The sequence below is a fragment of the Ciconia boyciana genome, chromosome 9, assembly GCF_034638445.1.
Source record: "Ciconia boyciana chromosome 9, ASM3463844v1, whole genome shotgun sequence".
In the NCBI taxonomy this organism is placed as follows: Eukaryota; Metazoa; Chordata; class Aves; order Ciconiiformes; family Ciconiidae; genus Ciconia; species Ciconia boyciana.
In genome coordinates this window covers 28291725-28309952 of record NC_132942.1, presented here as the reverse complement: position 1 = coordinate 28309952, position 18228 = coordinate 28291725, and the positions used below count along the sequence as shown (strand labels likewise).

Below are 18228 nucleotides of genomic sequence, written 5' to 3'. Positions count from 1 at the left end.
GTGGTTTATTACTCTTTGTGCTTTACTTTCTTGATGAAGGTAAAATGATCCTTCATTTCCACTGATTTTTATACACAAAAAAAATCCTTACACTACCTTTAATTTATGAGTGATTTTTAAGAAGCTATTGGGTACCTTAGCACCATGCTCCAGGCATCAGAATAACAAAAAGGGTGGTGCAGGTACACCTGCATATCTGTACATACGGCTTGGGTCTGGCTGCTTGAGAATTCTTTTGGCTCAAAGCTATCCCAAATGACTGTGTTCTGTCTGAGTTTCTAAGAGACCACAGAAGTGATAGCTGATTTCATGACTCTCACAAATTTCAATTGTAGTCCTGAAGTTGCACAAGTATGTGACTACATTTTATGTAGGACATCTACATTGGAAAAAGAATTAATAAGCACTGAATTTATAGGGAAAACATTTAATGTTTGTTATTTCTCATGCCTTTTCTCCCTGCCCTTTTGCTAACCAGTTATCTACCATTATAAAAGACTTTAAAAACTTTTGGACACAAGAAAGATTTCACTTTCCAAAGGAAGTCCAAGATGGTGGTTATATGAAGTATTTGTACTACGCACTATTTTACAGTCATCAAGGAAGAACTAAATGACCTGCTGTAATAGGTCTTTTGCATCTCTTAACTTATGTGAGTTTCTTAAATTACTTACTGTCCCTGATGAAGTAAAAGAAGGAGACAGGGCTGTAGTCTGCATTTTTTCCTCTGCTAGTAATTTAGTTGCCACTGACTTCTCATTTTGAATGTAATTCACTAAGTCTGCAGCCACTGTTGATCCACTTGGTGGCAGGTAGACACACTTCCATTTTAATTCAACTGTGATGGTACCAGTAGCACGTCTTTCAGAATCTGTTAGTTCAAAAGTACCTGAAAGCAAAATGCAAATCTTGTTTAAGTTATCTTATTCTATACATATACAAAAAAACACAATGCAAAACTGAATGGGATTCAGGAATTAAGTAACTTAGTCTTCATTTTAGAAGCTAAATAGTGTCAAAATATTGTGTTTTGTAGATCCAAATATATCCAATATAACGCAGTGATTGTTCAAAAATACAGGATTTAGAAGGGACTGGATTACTGTGTTCAATTCAAGATGTCCTGTAGGTTTCCCAGATAATCCAATACCAGATAACTAATTCTTACTGACATCTTTCAAAAGATCTAACTAAAAAATTTCCATGTTTTACTAATGCTAACTTTTGTTAAAAAAAATACAAGAGTTTTAAAAATCTGCAAGTTGCTAAATCTTTATTGAAGAAGAAACACCCTAAATTCACTTGCAAATTCTCTCCTGTTATCCATTTATATGGGATAATTATAGTATCATATTTTAAAATTTTCATGAATGTCTTATAGTTGACAATGACATAATCATTAAGCAGCTTTTATAATATAAACACCATAGTAAATTTGTAACTGATATCAACTTGTAGGGAGCAGTTGATGCACTGAAGGCAGGGCTGCTATTCACACAGTAGAAAAATGGGCTGATGGAAACCTCTTGAAGTTCAACAAAAGCAAATGCAAAGTCCTGCATCGGCCCAGGAATAGCCCCAAGTAGCAGTACGGGCTGGGGGTTGACTGGCCACAAGCAGCCTTGCTGAAAAAGAGCTGGTCCTGTTTGACAAAAATAATATAAGCCAGTCAAGCTGTGTCTTTGCAGCAAAGAATGCCAACTGCACCCTGGCCTGTATTAGCAAGAATGCAGTCAAGCAGGTCCAGGGAAGTCTCATACCTTCTCTATTCAACACCTATGAGATGGCATATAGAATACTGTGTCCAGTTTTGGCCTCTCCAGCACAAGACAGACATTGATATTCTGGAGCAGGTCCAGTGGAGGGCTACAAAGAGCTTCAGGGCATTGGAGCACATGACATGAAAGAGGCTGAAAGAAGTGATTTGTTCAACCTTCAGAAGAGGAGGCTCAGAGGGGATCTTATTGCCACCTAATAGAAGGGTGTGGAAAAGACAGAACCAGAGGTGCATGGCAGAAGGAGGACAGCCCACAGACACAAGTTGGAACATGGGAAATCCCAGCTCTGTAAGGAAAAAGTTTTTATTATGAGGGTGATCAAACATTGGAACAGGTTGACCAGACAGGTACTAGATCTCTGTCCTTTGAGATATTCAAAATTTAACTTGGGAAAGTCCTGAGCAACTTGCTCTAACTGGGTCAGGAGGTTGGACTAGGTCATATCAGGAGTTCCAGTCAACAATGATGCTAAGATTCCAAGTGTAGCTCTTGATCTGTTTTTTTCCCCAAAGAGGCTGATTTCTCATGTCAATTTTCTAATTTATTTTAAGTCTATGTTAGCCAAAGCTAGAAAAGGAAACTAAAGAGAAAAAAAAATAAAGCCATGCAGAGAAAGAAACCATGGTTTAAATTAGCATATCAGTCCTGAAAAAAAGAAGTAGCAACACCAGAAGGAGGTGCGAGAAAGTATGTATATGCCAGAAAACATTTTGTATCATTAGAACATAAAAAAGGACCACTAAAAGAAGATATCAAATATTTCCAGGTTACTTTAGAACCAGAGAGAAACACTTCATGTTTTTTTTTCAAGAGTTATTTCAAGACACCTACTATTTTTGTTCACAGATATCTTGTCAGCTATGAAAGCAGTACATTTTGAAAGTCAGGTTTGAGCCACCCTTTCCCACCTGATGTTAAGACTAACAGGATCTTTCTACCTAATAATGAAAGATACTTATCATATAGTAGTGTGAGAAATATAACTGGTAAATCTGGTAGGCCTCTCAAGGCAAAAAAAAAAAAGTAGTAAAAGACAGATGCAAACAGATTATTAAAATGCTAACAAAAAAGAAAACATCAATAATTGATTAGCAATTAAATTTAGTCAGTGCTAGAGCGACACATCATTCCAATTATAATTATTTATCAAATCATAACTATTCCATACCTGGGCCAGTATAGAGAACAAAAAAGGATTTAAAAAGACTTTTCATCCTTGTTAGGACCATGATAAATGAATATTTGGACACCAGGTTCCTTTGATTTTTATTTTTTTTTTAATTTGTGGATTTAAAAGAAAATATTTACTTCTTTATCTTATATGTCAGAAAATGTTATGAGTGGAAAAAAAATCCTATTATTGCAATCCACCCTCTAAGGTACAGGCATCCTGTTCAGATTCATTGCAGTTGATGGATAATCACAAAAATAAACATCACTTTAAAATTTGAGTTAAAATGCAACAATGCTGGAACATTTTGTTAGTACTGTCTTAGTAAACAAAAGAGATATTCAAAACTTTTTCTCCATTGCTCTTTTCTTTGTCTTCTGTTTGAAGTTTAATGTTTATATTAAAAAAGAAAATAATCATCCATTGGTTTCAAAGCTCTGACACAGACTTTTCACTAGCCATGACTTAAGATACACTGAGATGCAAAATTTCTTTCCAGGATTTCATTGGAGTTTAAAATTCTGTCAGGCAAGAACAGTAGATGAATGATATGTGGTTTTAGAATCATAGAATCATTTAGGTTGGAAAAGACCTTTGAGATCATCAAGTCCAACCGTTAACCTAGCCCTGCCAGGTCCACCACTAAACCATGTCGCTAACCACCACGTCTACACGTCTTTTAAATACCTCCAGGGATGGGGACTCCACCACTTCCCTGGGCAGCCTGTTCCAATGCTTGACAACCCTTTCAGTGAAGACATTTTTCCTAATATCCAATCTAAACCTCCCCTGGTGCAACTTGAGGCCATTTCCTCTTATCTTATGGCTTCTTACTTGGGAGGAGAGACTGACACCCACCTCGCTACAACCTCCTTTCAGGTAGTTGTAGAGAGCAATACGGTCTCCCCTCAGCCTTCTTTTATCCAGGCTAAACAACCCCAGTTCCCTCAGCCGCTCCTCATAAGACTTGTGCTCTAGGCCCTTCACCAGCTTCATTGCCCTTCTTTGGATGTGTTCCAGCACCTCAATGTCTCTCTTGTAGTGAGGGGCCCAAAACTGAACACAGTATTCGAGATGTGGCCTCACCAGTGCTGAGTACAGGGGCACAATCACTCCCCTAGTCCTGCTGGCCACACTAGTTCTGATACAAGCCAGGATGCTGTTGGCCTTCTTGGCCACCTGGGCACACTGCCGACTTATATTCAGCCAGCTGTCAACCAACACCTTCAGGTCCTTCTCTGCTGGGCAGCTTTCCAGCCACTCTTCCCCAAACCTGTAGTGTTGCATGGGATTGTTGTGACCCAAGTGCAGGACCCGGCACTTAGCCTTGTTGCATCTCATACAATTGGCCCTGGCCCGTCAATCCAGCCTGTCCAGATCCCTCTGAAGAGGGATCTTAAAGAGATTTAAAGAGATATGAAACATGAAGTGAAGATTTTAAGTTTAAAGAGGTCTAATTCTTACCTGAGATAGATCTGTCATGTGCTAAAGAAATAAGAGGCACATTGGCTTTCCCTACATAAGCACCTTCTTCCGTTTCATCATCATCAAATACATAAAAGTTTAAGGATTCTGATTTTAGGTATCGGTCTAAATCTGCATTCATTGGCACTTGGAAACACATATGGTCATCTATTTGTGGGTTGTTGCTGCTAGGAATCAGGGGAGTATCATGGTCTGCAAAATCAAAGAACTTGTAGACAACATAAGGATTTGGCTGAAGATGTTTTTTTCGGGATTGTAGATTGTTACAACATTTTATTGTAATGTGGAGTTCATTTAAATTGCCATCTGTTGAAGTGCTGACTTGGGCAGTTCTGAGTATCTGCTGCTTTAAATGAAAGAGAAGTTAAATTAAAAACATTAGAATTCTTATGTTGGCAAAGTCTAAGAACTAGATAAATAGAACAAATAACTGATTATTTCAATGACACTCCAACTAGTGTTTAATTTTATATGTCAAAATATTACTTGTTCTATAAATACAATGACATCTCTCTTGGGTTGTTGGTATAAGGAAATAAGAGGTTAATCCTTTCAGGTCTGTGATTGTTTGCTTTATTCTTCTAAAGTTTTATGATCTGCTTGTCATTTGATTATCTACAAAGCAGTGAAGATCACAGTTTTAAGAGTGATTCATATCTAGTGCCACTTTAAAGTTAAGGATTCTGATCTTGACAGCTATTCTGTGTCAACAAATTTTTATAACTGTAGTCCCTTTTATATATGTACTTTTCAATAATTAAAATTGCACTGCAGATTCCTCCAAAACCTTTACCTAAATAAACAATTTACAAAAACTAGAAATCAGCATGTGAAGAACAATAATAAATGTTTGAAATAAATGAAAAAATTAAATGATATCACAATTTTTTAAATTATCTATCAGCATGGCTTGTACATACTGTGGAACCCATAGTTGGCAAACTAGGAAATTAATTTTAATAAAAATTAAATAATAATAAGAAAACAAATAACATTACTACCTTAAATGAGTAATCCCCATCTATATTGATCTCCTTTTTTACTGTAAGATGTCACAGCTATTTTCATTAATTGTACGTAATTATCTTACTTGTGGAAGCCAGAGTTCTGTCTTCTGGTATATGGGGAAACATGTATCAATTTGATTTTGTGTGATAAAATGTTAAATATTTTGATTAAATAATCCACACTGAAATAGTTAATGAGAAAACCAAATGTGACAGTTTAAGTCCTTAATATGCAACCTTAAGACTATTATTGCTGGCTACATACAGAACTGTGAAAAAAAAAAAAAAATAGAAGTTTATGTACAGTTCATGTTTCCATGATTTTTGCTGCTATATAGGACAGAAAATCTTATATGTATGTTTAACTAGTGAAAGCTTAAATTTTTTGAATGCACAACTGAAGCTACTTTTGCAGCTGCAGATTGACAGAACCCTTAACATAATGTAACATCCGCTATAGCTATATGACTTCTAGTTTCTGCCATGAAACATTTCTGAAAACTGCAGTGTTTCAAACAGGTTTATAGAAGCTGTTCTTAATTTCTGCCATTTTTCCTATTTTATTTTCTCCCGTATAATCAGTATATTTCAGTTGCCATGTTTGAATTTGCAATTTTACAATAATTACAACAAAATGCTCTGTTCCACATGCCTTACCTTTCAACTGTGTTTGGATTGGTAACACAGCTAGAAATAACATAATCAAAAATAGACAAGACTAAATAACAGATTTTGTCATTTAACAATGGTCAGGTTTCGTGAGTTAGTCAAAAATACCTTTGATTCTTTAAAAAAAAAAAATCAGATTTAAAGCAAAAGTTACAATGTTATCAAACATGAAGTTATTCTGAAAATGCCTACACTGACCTTTAATAGAATTCATACAGTAAACATACTTCTCAGATTACATCATGGAATCCACTGAGATTCTAGTATAATATAAATTTACATTATGGAATAATGTAAAACATTAAATTACTGTAAATCTGGAGTAACTTTAAACAGCTATTGATAAAAAAAAATTGCCCATTAGAAACTCTAAGGTGTTTTAATTTATACATTTCAACCTGATTGTTTTTATTTCTTAGACAATTGTTAAAGATGTTTGAAAGTCCCTTCTTTTTCTGTGACCCTTATTTAAACGTGATTCTAAGTGCAATATATTATCAAAATTCTCTTTCATTATCCAGCTAAAAAAACTCAACCAACCAAACAAAACAACATGAAATAATCTCAGTCTCATAATACTCAAACATTAAGAACTTTGAGACCTTTCCAAATAACCGCTTCACCTGTTATACTGATCTGACACCCAGTTGGTTTAACATTCCTGAATATGGTACTAGAACAAAATGTTAACAAAATCTGGCACTTACAGGTTAAGAAAATTTAATAATTTCAAATATTCTATTGACAATTTCAGTAAAAATAAATCACTGAAGTTTAAGACTTAATCTCTTCAGGAAAGCTATAATTCAACTGGTTCTTTATCTCTTCATTGAAAAACATGTCATTCAACTGCTAAAGATATTTTCCAGTTCAAGAACCTTTAACGTTGTTAACCTTGAACATATCAAGACTTGAAGTAAACTATTTGAACTGAAAAAGTAATTTTGAACAGTTTATTATATCAAAACTATGAAGGACAAACCCAAACATACCTGGGACGGTTGTTTGCATTCCCTAAAATTGGATGTTATATACCCCAGAGCCTTTGACCTCTCTTTGTAGAGACTAATAGCTTGATCCATAGGAACTCGTAATCTGATCCAGTATTCTACAGTACCATAATTTTGAATGTTTTCTTTGATTCCTAAGGAATAAATACATACAGGGTTGCATTAATTTTCTTTTCAACATTAAAGTACTTAAGTCAAAAGCTAGGAAATGCCACAAATTAAAGATTAGTTATCTTGTGACTATGCATTATGACAGTGTTAGTGACATGAGATGTGCAGTTCATGTTAGAAACAGAAAAAACAACTCCTCTGGCTCTACATGTATGATCCAAAACTGAAACATGACCATTTTTTCATATTGTAATCTGCAATATTTACTGTCCAAGCTATAGAGTCAAGTCAAGTTCATTATTTTAATCTCTTTAAGGCAAATAAAGCTTAAGACAGTTTTGTATGTCAAGAGTTGGAAATGTCCCATAAAGTGGAATGCAGTTTAAATTACTGGCAAAAATACTACTTTATAACAGCTTATTAAACCAGATTTTTGACAAAAGTGGGCAGTTAGAGGTCTCTGAATATAATGATCTGACAAAATACTTCTAAAAGAAAAAGTAAGCACCATAGAATATTAAGTACGTCTTAAAAAAGGCTTGTCCAGGATATCTTAAAAGTATTTTAACACAATGAATTAAATTAAAAGGAAAAAAATGCACAAAACCTAAACCAACACCCCCATAGATTATGTTACTGTGTGAAATATTATTAACTGTAATCACCATCATTTGGACCTTTTTGATGCCTTACGACTATTATATGAAGATATCTGACTTACTAGTTTAAATTACAACCACTGTAATCATTTCTTTCTTTCTTTATTGATAAGGAAAGAGGGGATATATTTATGACATTTGGGCCAGATATAAAGCACTGATGTTTGATAGCCTTATAATGCAGAAATGTTTTTGTTTTTAACATATATTCTGCCAAACAGAGAAACTGCATATGCAAAAGTAGAATAATTTAATTTCATTTAAATATATTACAAGACTTCACTGAAATTACTGTATGTTTCACAATTGAAGTAAGTAGGGCCCCCTTGTATCAATAACAGTCTCAGAGGATGAAAGAAACTTGCATTAAACAACTAAAACACAGTTAACAACATATAAAATAAAGCAAAATGAAAAAGAATATCAGTGTTATTTTAAAATATCTTCTCTACAATATTCATAGAGAAATTCTAACATAGGAATAGTACTACAATGCAGTCAAGTACACTGCTCTACTAACTACTTTTGTCCATGTTGTTTTTGTATAATTCTGTTGAGTAAGGTGATACTATACTTTATTAAAATTATTTACATATGTAGTAGTAACACTTTGCAAGTAGCCTTTATACAAGACAAAGAATCACTTGCTGTTTTCAGAAAAGATTCTCTAATGCCATTTCCAGCATGTCACATACTCCTAATGTCACATACTTCAGGACCACTATATTAACAACACTTTTGTCCTCAGCCATTATGGGCGAAATCGCACCTGCCAGAGCTTTCCCACAACTGTTGGTAGAATCACCAGAACATGCTGCACATCCACAGGAAATATCATGTTCTGTAAACCTTTTTTTTTTTTTTTCTCTTTTGAAATAGTAATATACGAATTCATTGTTGGCCAAATACACATTACTTAATTGTCACAATACTGCATCAGACAGAATACTTTTTGACATGTTAATTACCAACTAAATTTGCCGTACTGTAGATCTTCCCATTGTTTTCCAAGATTTCATGGAACTTCAGTTGACATGCAGCAACTGTTTCATAATCTGTGCCATATGCATGATGAACCTCAAGCGTGATACTGTTTTGCTGTATATAGTGCAAGAAGCAGTCATCAGCCTGCACAAGATACTGAGAAGTGAAGTCATATGATGGGGTACGCCCATAAACTACTGGGGTTGTCTGAAGTTCGAAGTCATAGAATGCATAAGTACAAAAAGTTGCAGGTTCATGGTCACCAAAAGCGTGCATAGCTACAGAAGAGAAGATCACTTTGCTGATATGTATTTCAAAAAGGTTCTCTCCTCTTTCTAAATGTAAAGTTTCATCAAATTCATCCACTGGATCACCTGGCAATACTTCTGGTCTGGATTTATGAGGTTTTGTACCATAGACAATATCTCTTAGCTGGGCTGCAACAAATAAAATAAAATAGAGCTACGATATAACAGCCTTGTTTAAAAATCAAATATAATTAATGACTGAGTAGAGAGGAAAAAAAGCATAATTCAATTATATTAACAGTGTTACTTTCTTAAAGGTGTTGCCAAAAAAGAAATCACACCTTTAAAATCATACATCTACTGCTCATTTAGCACACTGACAACAATCAAGAATACCTCCACAATGGAGCTGCTTCAATATACATAGACACAGGCCCCTAACATTAATAAGAGATTACAAGGGAGTTAACAAGCAAAAATTCAAAAATCTTGAGCAATAATCAAAATAAGAATCACTATGCAAATGTAGCAGAGACTTAAGATACATATTCTTGGAGGGTTGAACTAAATTTGCTAGGGAAAGAAAGAATACATCTGACTTTTAATCTCTGTAATATCTTGAGTGGACAGAACTATCAGCAAAGACCTTTATATGTTGCCTGGCCTCACAGGTGGTAAATGGTGCAAAAATGCTTACAGAATTAAGTTATAAATCATCACGCAGTCCTTCAGTACAGGGGATGCAACTTGGAGACAGAACATGAAAACTGTTGTGACACTAGGGTTTGTAAGGTATCCTATTTCAGGCTTTCTATGCACCTTTTACACACTGAAGCTGTTAACATTTTAAATTCATCAAATTGAAATATTCCATAGGTATATTATACCATGACTTTGGGATATTTAGCAACACATAAAATGAATATGTAATGATAGGACAGCAAAATAAAAGATTGACCATAAATGCACGATTTATTTAAAAAAAAAAAAAAAAATCTAAGTTTGGCAGTTTTATTCTTATTCTACAATAGCTGCAGCATAAACTGCTTTGTTGAATTTTGTTTGATTAATAACTTCATCATTTAAGTTAATGAAACAGCAGACAAGTAATTTTCCATTAAAGAACTGACCTTTCTACTAGTTTTAGGAATGGAAAAGTGTTTCAAATGAAGAACAAATTTACAACAATAATTTGCAAGAGATAAAATATAAAAAAAGTTAGAGAAGAATATACTTTAAAGATACCTTCTAGTTTTCTGATGCGTGCAGCTCTAATATCGAGAAGATGGACATACTGTTCCAGTTTTAACTCATAGTCTTTCTGTAGACTTTCCATCTTTTGTGTCACTGCTTCTACTTCAGTCTGAAAAAAATTTGCATGTAAAAAGGACTTTTGAGGCTTGTCTGCACTGATGCTGCACGTGCTTTTGGCTACAAATTAAAATACAGTTAGATTTGAAGAAAGAACATTTAGAGTACACAAAAATAGCAGCAATTTTTAATTCAGCAATACAGTAATCAGTTTGAATTTCAGCAAAATCTAAAACCATTATTACGAAAAAACAGACTACTTATTCTTTCAGGACAATATTCCTAATAGTTTCTTTAATGATTTTGTTATTTTAAACTTAAATTAATTGAATGAAAATTCAAAATATGATCTGCAATAATCCAGCACAAGTGTTGTGGAAAGGAAGCTTATTTGATAAGTACATTTACTGTTTTTCCTGTGAGGACCTGATAAGAGCTCAGAGATAATCCCAAGAAGGCATGGTTTGAGGGCTCTGATCAGGGTGACTTAAAAGACTGAAGTTATAGTCATTTGGATCTCACGCTTTTTAAACAATACTTTCAACAACAGCAAAACTTATGTTAGGTTACCTATAAACAGACTGGCTTTGTTGCTGAATTTGCAAGCCTTAATTATGACACTTTCCAGTGCTACAAATGTTAAAATGTTATTATCAGGTTATTTTCCACTGTGAGTAGAGTTTAGTACCTGGTAATCTTTGTTAATTTTGTGCTGCACAATTAACATATTCCTTGTCTTTTCAAGTTCTTGCACTGTTTCCGCATGTGTTAATTGCAGCTCCTGCATGGAGCGTTCTAAATCTTTATGGATATCATCATCTACTTTTTCCAAAAACGTGAGGTTCCCATTCTTCTGCTGCTTTTGAACCTGGAGCAAATTTGAAAAATTACTGGAACAAACTTTGGTAAAATATTTGGATGTATTTGTGCCTGGTTAAATGTAACACTGGGATATATTTTGGAACAACAATAAGACAGTAAGCATAACTTCGTAAATTTTGAGCATGTGGTAACACAAAAACCAGGAATGAGGTAGACCAGTGTCAGGATTGTATTCAGTAATGTAATCTCATGATTATCAGGAACAATTAAAATGTATGAGATATTCAGAAGCAATCACTTTTGTCTATCCAATGAAAATACAAAACCCTTAATATATTTGCCTTTTATATAATTAATAATCCTGCTTCAGTGAATGTACAAAACCTGAATTATTATTCTCAAGTCTACATTGCTTCTGTTATTAATATTGGGGTTTTAATTTTCGTCTAGGTTTTTTTTCTTTCTTTTTTCATTATTGTTACAGAATTACTATTTGCATTTCAGTAGCAGAAAAAGATTTTATTTACAGTAAACACATCCTCAAGGAAATAAAACATAAGCCACGGGAACCGTGGAAACAATGCAAACTTATTTTTTCACCGATTTCTTCTCCCCATCCTCACTTCATTTTCAATTTCACTGTAAACAATAAAATTACAACTTATGTGCAAGAGAAAAAAATATAACATTTTCTGCATATTTTTGTTTTTCTGCTTTAATAAACAAAGAGAAGTTGCTAAGCATCGCTGTATTGCATTTTAGAACTTCCATGCTTACAGTACACTCCCATAAATTACAGAATTAATAAACAATTTTTTTTAAAATAAACATTATAGGAAGAACAAGATGGAGTGATAAGTAATTTAACTGAGAAGAAGTAAGTTTTTTTTAAAAAGTGCTTGTGAATCTGGTTTAATTCACTTTTGATGTTATAATGAATTATCTACATAACTCTAGATTTCATCCTGACAATTTTTCCATCTTCCCTTCTGCTTCACTGTAACTGAAAAATGAGAAGAGTACACATATGAGCTTAAAGTGAAGATTAACTACTAAAAGATGCACAAATAATTCAGCCCTTGAAAACTGCAGGCATTGTATAGAAAACACGTAATGGTCAACCAAGGGTTTAAAAAAAAAAAAGAAAAAAGAAAAAAAAAGAATAAACGCAAAATATATAGAATCATAGAATGGTTTGGATTGGAAGGGACCTTAAAGATCATCTAGTTCCAACCCCCCATATGCCCATTCTTTGTAAGTTACCTTTATAAGCAAGAGAGCTTCACTGAGTTCTGCCACATCAATATCACTTTCCTGAAACAGAAATACTTAATGAAAAGGTGTTATCAGATGTGAATGAATATTGAAGAAATACATTCAGAATAACAAGATGTATTCTCACTAGACATGACATTTTGTTTGATATCACGAATAAATAAACACCGTTATATTTCTGTATTCTTTTACTTTCGAGAAGTATTTGCACTATGCATAAAACATAGAATGGGATTTTTTGCTCATACTCTAAACAGAAATAGAGTTCACCTTGGTCAAAAACTTCATGTGATTTTTCAGTTCATCTAGCTGTTGCTTATGTTCCAGGTAGCATAACTGCAGGTCTTTGTTCTCTTGCATCAGCTTTTCCTTTTGTTCTTAACAGAAAAAGAACAAAATATTCTACTTAATTCAACATAATTATAAAAATTATAAACTTGCTTTTTATATTAACTTATGCATGAACATTTCATTTTAAAATGTAGAAACTAATTTATTTTGTATAGGGAAATCTTTGGTATTAACAAACAGAAAGAGAGGGTTAGAAAACTACTCCTCTTTGATCTGGTACAGGTGTATGGATTAAAAAAGTCAAAACATTCTTGCTTTCATTAAAAGGGAACCTACAGCATCAAAAATCTACACCTTGTGTATTTCTAAATAGAAAGATATGCCCAAGTAAGTACAGCTTTCTGGTTTGTGGGGAGGGAGGGAAGAGGGGAATAGAGAGGATATAAAACTCCTTGTCAATCTGAATGACTAAACACCATTAAACTTATCAGTATAAGGTTACACTAATTTTACACAAATACCCACTAATGCATAGCTACATTCACAATGATTTCTCAACAAGATGTGAGAAAAAAAACTTAAGGATTAGGCAAAATAATTTAGTTGTAACAACATACTTTCTTTCACAAGGAAAAGTTTTAAAAAGCGAGCTTCTCTCAAAATCATCGAGGTTTCTAAGGAACAAAAGTACTCTATCGCTCTCCTTCCCTGGCCAAACTCCTTATTCTCTTGATAACAATGTTTTTTCTCCTTCTATTTTTTCTGTGGTTTTTGAAAATCCCAAAGTTATATTCTCATACCATGTACTTAAATACTATGAATTCATATTTTAGGTCAGAATGGTATAAATGTTAACCGTCAGCCTGACATGCAAGTATTAGCCTTTGTGATTCCCATCTGCACTCGTGGGAGTTGACTGGTAAAACGTTACATACTTAGTTGAGAATATATTCTACTGCTTTCAACAAAATAGTCCATGATATCTTTTTAATGCTGGAATCTTTTCTGTTGACCCTCAGGGCATGATGCACAACTTAATTTTTTTTACAAAACAGCTTTTCAGTTTAGAGGCTTGAACTCAGCAGCAAACAGGTGGCTGAGATGCTAGTCTCAAGGGTTTTGAAATGTTTCAAACACTGACATCAGGTTAGTTTTAATTTTGCAGAGTTTATAAATCAAATGACATCTTTACTAAAAATTAATCCTCTGTAATGCCATTGCTCTTATACACAGTAGCCTGACTCATACATGTGTTGGGACTCCACAAGAGTCACTTTCAATTCAAACATACAATCACCAGTAAGGTTTTAATTCTCTGCAGTTATGATGAAAATGTAATGCATTTGTGCAATTGAGAAGAAAATATAATTAGAAACATTAAGGGCTAAAAATTAGAAAGCAAGTAAGAAAGCAATTAAAATAAGCCTTGTGAATGGGCAGAGAAGGCAGGCCTTCATAAAAGCTGGTGAAACACTTATCAACAATTGAGTCTTTTGGAGTCTCCCAAACAATATACCTGAAAGACTGATATGTGTTGGGAAGTGTCCCACAGAGAAAAAGGGCCCCTCATGCTGATGTTGCTTCTTTTGCCTACAATATAAAATGAGATCTGAACTGGCACTTTTTCAAGGGATAAGGAGAAAAGATATCCCTCCTCAAGTACTTCTATCTCACTGGCATGAATTTTCTGACAAGAACAGCAAGCTCAGTCCACTCTTTTTCTAACACGAATCCCAGTGAAGTTTTTGTACACATTTTTAATATTCATTCACACTTGCTGCTTAAAAAGTTAACTTCAAAACTGTAAATGGTATATAGAAAGGAAACTAGCTTTTGTTCAAATTTCAACGGCTTGTTGAACCAAAACAGGCCAATCTGTCAATAGCACAGTTCAGTCTATCTTAGCACTGTCCATGTTGCCTCTTCAGATTCTCAACAGGCTGTGTTTCTATGATCCCAACCAAAGATAAAAATGCAGGACACACAGGAAAAGAGGCAGGAGGAAAGGGAATACTTCCACAATAGCCTTTAGGGAACAGAAGTGACAGGAGGGTCCTGCCATTCAGTTTTCCCATATAACTACACTGTTTTTCATCAGGAGCCACTCAAACTCTCTATTGGTTGTTTCCACTTGTAATACTATCAGCACTGATTGGAGCACACTTGGATCAGGGTTGGTGCTGCATGCTGCCTGCTGCTTAGCTTGCTTCCCCTAATTTAACCCAAAAGCTGCAACTGAAGGGGAAGACGACCGGGGGAGAGAAGAGGCGATTCTCACACCATTGGTGACCACATCCCACAAGAACACATCATCACAACAATATAAGGGTTTTCAGTAGCAAGGCTATGACAGTAACAGCACAAGAAAGAGGGAAAAACACTGCCCTGGAGGCTTTGGAAAACACTGCCACAGCAGCTTGTGTAAAAGGCTGCAGAGCCACAAGCAGAAGCAGACTACAGAGTTGCAGACAGCCCTCTGTGTTGATAATGGCCTTATAAGACACCTAAGGGACTGTGCAATAATACTCTTCTCAGTTGTAATCAAAATACATATTGTGCCAATATATGCAATCCTATTCAAAATCAGAATTTGAATAAACTTACACAGGTGTCTTCCACATTAAATATTTGTACATATTTGCAAAACATGAAAGTAATTAGAATCTGAATCAGCAAAAGCCTCCACATTTGTTCACCTCCTACATAAATTCACAGAAAGAGTTCTTATAGACCAGCCAGTACCAACCAGGTAGCAGGGGAGAAGAAAAGAAAACCATCACTGTCTTTCCCTGTAAATAAAAAGTACATGCTTCCAAGACAACTGAAATCTGTTTTGCTTACTATCCCATAATCTACCTACCATCATGTACAAGAGCATCTATCTTCCCCCTCTTCCTTGCCAAATCCTCTATTTGTCTAGGTCCAATCTAGAGCAACAGGACTGCCTTCTTTGTTAGTCCATGGAATAAAACTGGAACTGTATTTATGCTGTTTTGGTAGTTTTATGGACAGAAGAACAATACTTAGGGAATTAAATATAATTTTTACTCATATGACATTTCACATGTCAGCCTTTCCTGAGACAGAATAAATACTTGTCCATTAAGGCAACTGTAAAAAAACTTCAGCTAGTAAATAGTGTACTCTGTGTAAAACGGTACTATAACTATAAACAACAAATGTAGCAAGACATGAGATTACATTAATGAAAAATAAAAATTATTTAGACATAAATATTACCAAGTAAAGACATACACTGTATGATTTTGAGCTAAGTGACAGCAATCCTTGCTATAGTAATTGTTTCAGCTTAGATTTTGTATTAGCTTATCTCAGCCTTTTGAGACTTGCATGAAACAACACTGTCAGGAAGATACAATGAACATGAACCAAAGAGCTATTGCAATTTATGGCTGAGAATCTGGGAGATACTGAAAAGACAAGACACACAAGAATAAATGACTAAGGGAAACGGAGCAGGGGGAAGTGTGATAAAGCATCTGCAAATACCATATTCTAAAAAAAAAGTTAAAGGAAATAAGTTATTCTGTTCTCTGTCTAATTGTATTTCTTTTAAGTATTACAAAACACATTATGAAGTTATGGACAGAAAAATACTACTAAGAAATTCAGGTCCAAATTACATGATCACTCCAAAAGAGAAATACTGAAGGAGGACATGGAAAAAGGCAAGATGATGTTAGTCTCCTGTAGCGTTAAGAATTTTCAAGACTTCATTTATTTTAACGTCTCTCTCAGTCCTGGAAAAGAAGTTTTGAAAAAAAAGATTCATACGCCAAACTACAAAGGGTAGAAAAGACACTATTTCTACACTAGTTCCAGGCAGTAGGTTAAGACAAACAGTACTTCAGTTCTCCTGCTGAACTTAAAGCGATGTGCAGCAAAGGCAGATACTCTGAAGTATGTGATTAAAGAAACTTATACTGCCTAAGTTTTGTAATCAAACCCTAGATACATAAGCCTTGAAGGGTATTACAATATCTATTCAAGCTGCAGCAAATTCAATTCAATAGAAATTGAAAGTGTAGTAACCTGGTGATCCAGTTTAAGAGTACAACAAGCTATTAAGTGCCAGTCTGGGGAAGGGGTGGTAAAGACTTGCCACTGAAACATAATGTCCACAGGAAGGACAGGAGATGAAAGGTGTTGCTTGATCTTCCACATTCAACTTAACCAAATAATAGTATGGCCTATAAACATTTTCATGCTCTTAATATCACTTTAAATTTTGCATTGCATAATCAAACTGCCATTAACAACTGTCTCTAACTGTCAATATGTCATAACTTCCTATTATTGTCACTTACGGCATCTTATTTATTTTAGCATTGCTTAAGGCTAATTTTGCAAACACTTGCTGTCGTCAAATAAAATGTTTAAATATTTAATCTGGTATTTGAAGTCAGTAGAGCTACTCAGAATCTTAATGGTAAGCACATGGTGAACTCAAGCCATAGTCATAAGAAGAATTATTCACAACAAGCTGGCCCACTTCATTCCATTAGATTGTTCACAGAAATACACCTTTTAAAAATACACATTTGAAGAATCAACTCTAAAAGTATTTCGTTTACTTCCTGCCTGTGCTCTTGTTTTGTAAACTTTATGTTGCCACAGTATATCATAGTATTGATATAACAAAAGAAAAGATTGCAAGGTCTTAGAGATTCACTGAGCAGTTGTCCTACAGCATGGGAAAAACACATATGAAATAATCTGTTCAGCAGATTAGAAGAAAACTGTATTATTGTAAATGTACATAGCTGTAAATAAAAATTAGTATATACTGAAAATATTAAAAAATTCTGAATTCACAAAGTTGAAAGACAATGAACCATCTTCAGTGGCCTATATAGGCTTCATGTAACTTTGTACAGTAAATAAAATTACAATAGAGGTTTATAATTTGAGAGGGACTGTCAGACGGTCCTCTTTTCCATAAGAATTTTCAATGTAGAGGAGAGGAGAAATAGAGAATAAAGAGTAAATATTAACCCAACAGATGAAGAATGAAGGCAGCTGGAGTGATATGATCCTCATTCAGCACATAACCTGCATTTGTAAATTTTTGCACTTAACAGCTAGTCTTGTTCGAATGTACACTTAAATGGCAGCTCTGAAATCACCAACAACAGAAACTACACTTTTCTGGGCAATATACCTGAACTCCAACACAGGACAATCTCGCATCATGAGAAAATGATAGTTATTTCAGAAAGATACCTCTTTCTACTTTGATCTTGTCAAGGATTTCATTTTTGTCTGCTAAATCAGATTTGATAGCAGTCTCTAGTTTAGCGATTTGCAGTTTCAGTTGCTGTTCCTTTAATATCCATTGCTGTTCATGGGTCATACTGAAGACACTGCAATAAAACATGTGGCATGT

The 18228-nt window shown here is 34.4% G+C and overlaps 1 protein-coding gene across 14 annotated transcripts in view; it reads right to left on the bottom strand.

Annotated features, from left to right (window-relative positions):
- Positions 1-18228, bottom strand: part of RPGRIP1L (RPGRIP1 like) — an 82223-nt gene that overhangs the window by 34154 nt on the left and 29841 nt on the right. For 8 of the 14 annotated variants that reach the window (XM_072871888.1, XM_072871889.1, XM_072871890.1 and 5 more), the window contains 9 exons: positions 18066-18205; positions 12801-12907; positions 12519-12569; positions 11122-11301; positions 10368-10485; positions 8859-9311; positions 7103-7254; positions 4414-4780; positions 675-889 (listed from right to left, as the gene is read on the bottom strand). In XM_072871888.1, coding sequence (XP_072727989.1) covers positions 675-889; positions 4414-4780; positions 7103-7254; positions 8859-9311; positions 10368-10485; positions 11122-11301; positions 12519-12569; positions 12801-12907; positions 18066-18205 — 1783 coding nt within the window. Of the gene's footprint in view, positions 1-674; positions 890-4413; positions 4781-5384; positions 5549-7102; positions 7255-8858; positions 9312-10367; positions 10486-11121; positions 11302-12518; positions 12570-12800; positions 12908-18065; positions 18206-18228 lie in introns of those variants that run through there. The other 6 variants (XM_072871893.1, XM_072871892.1, XM_072871894.1 and 3 more) reach the window with 6 other exon arrangements.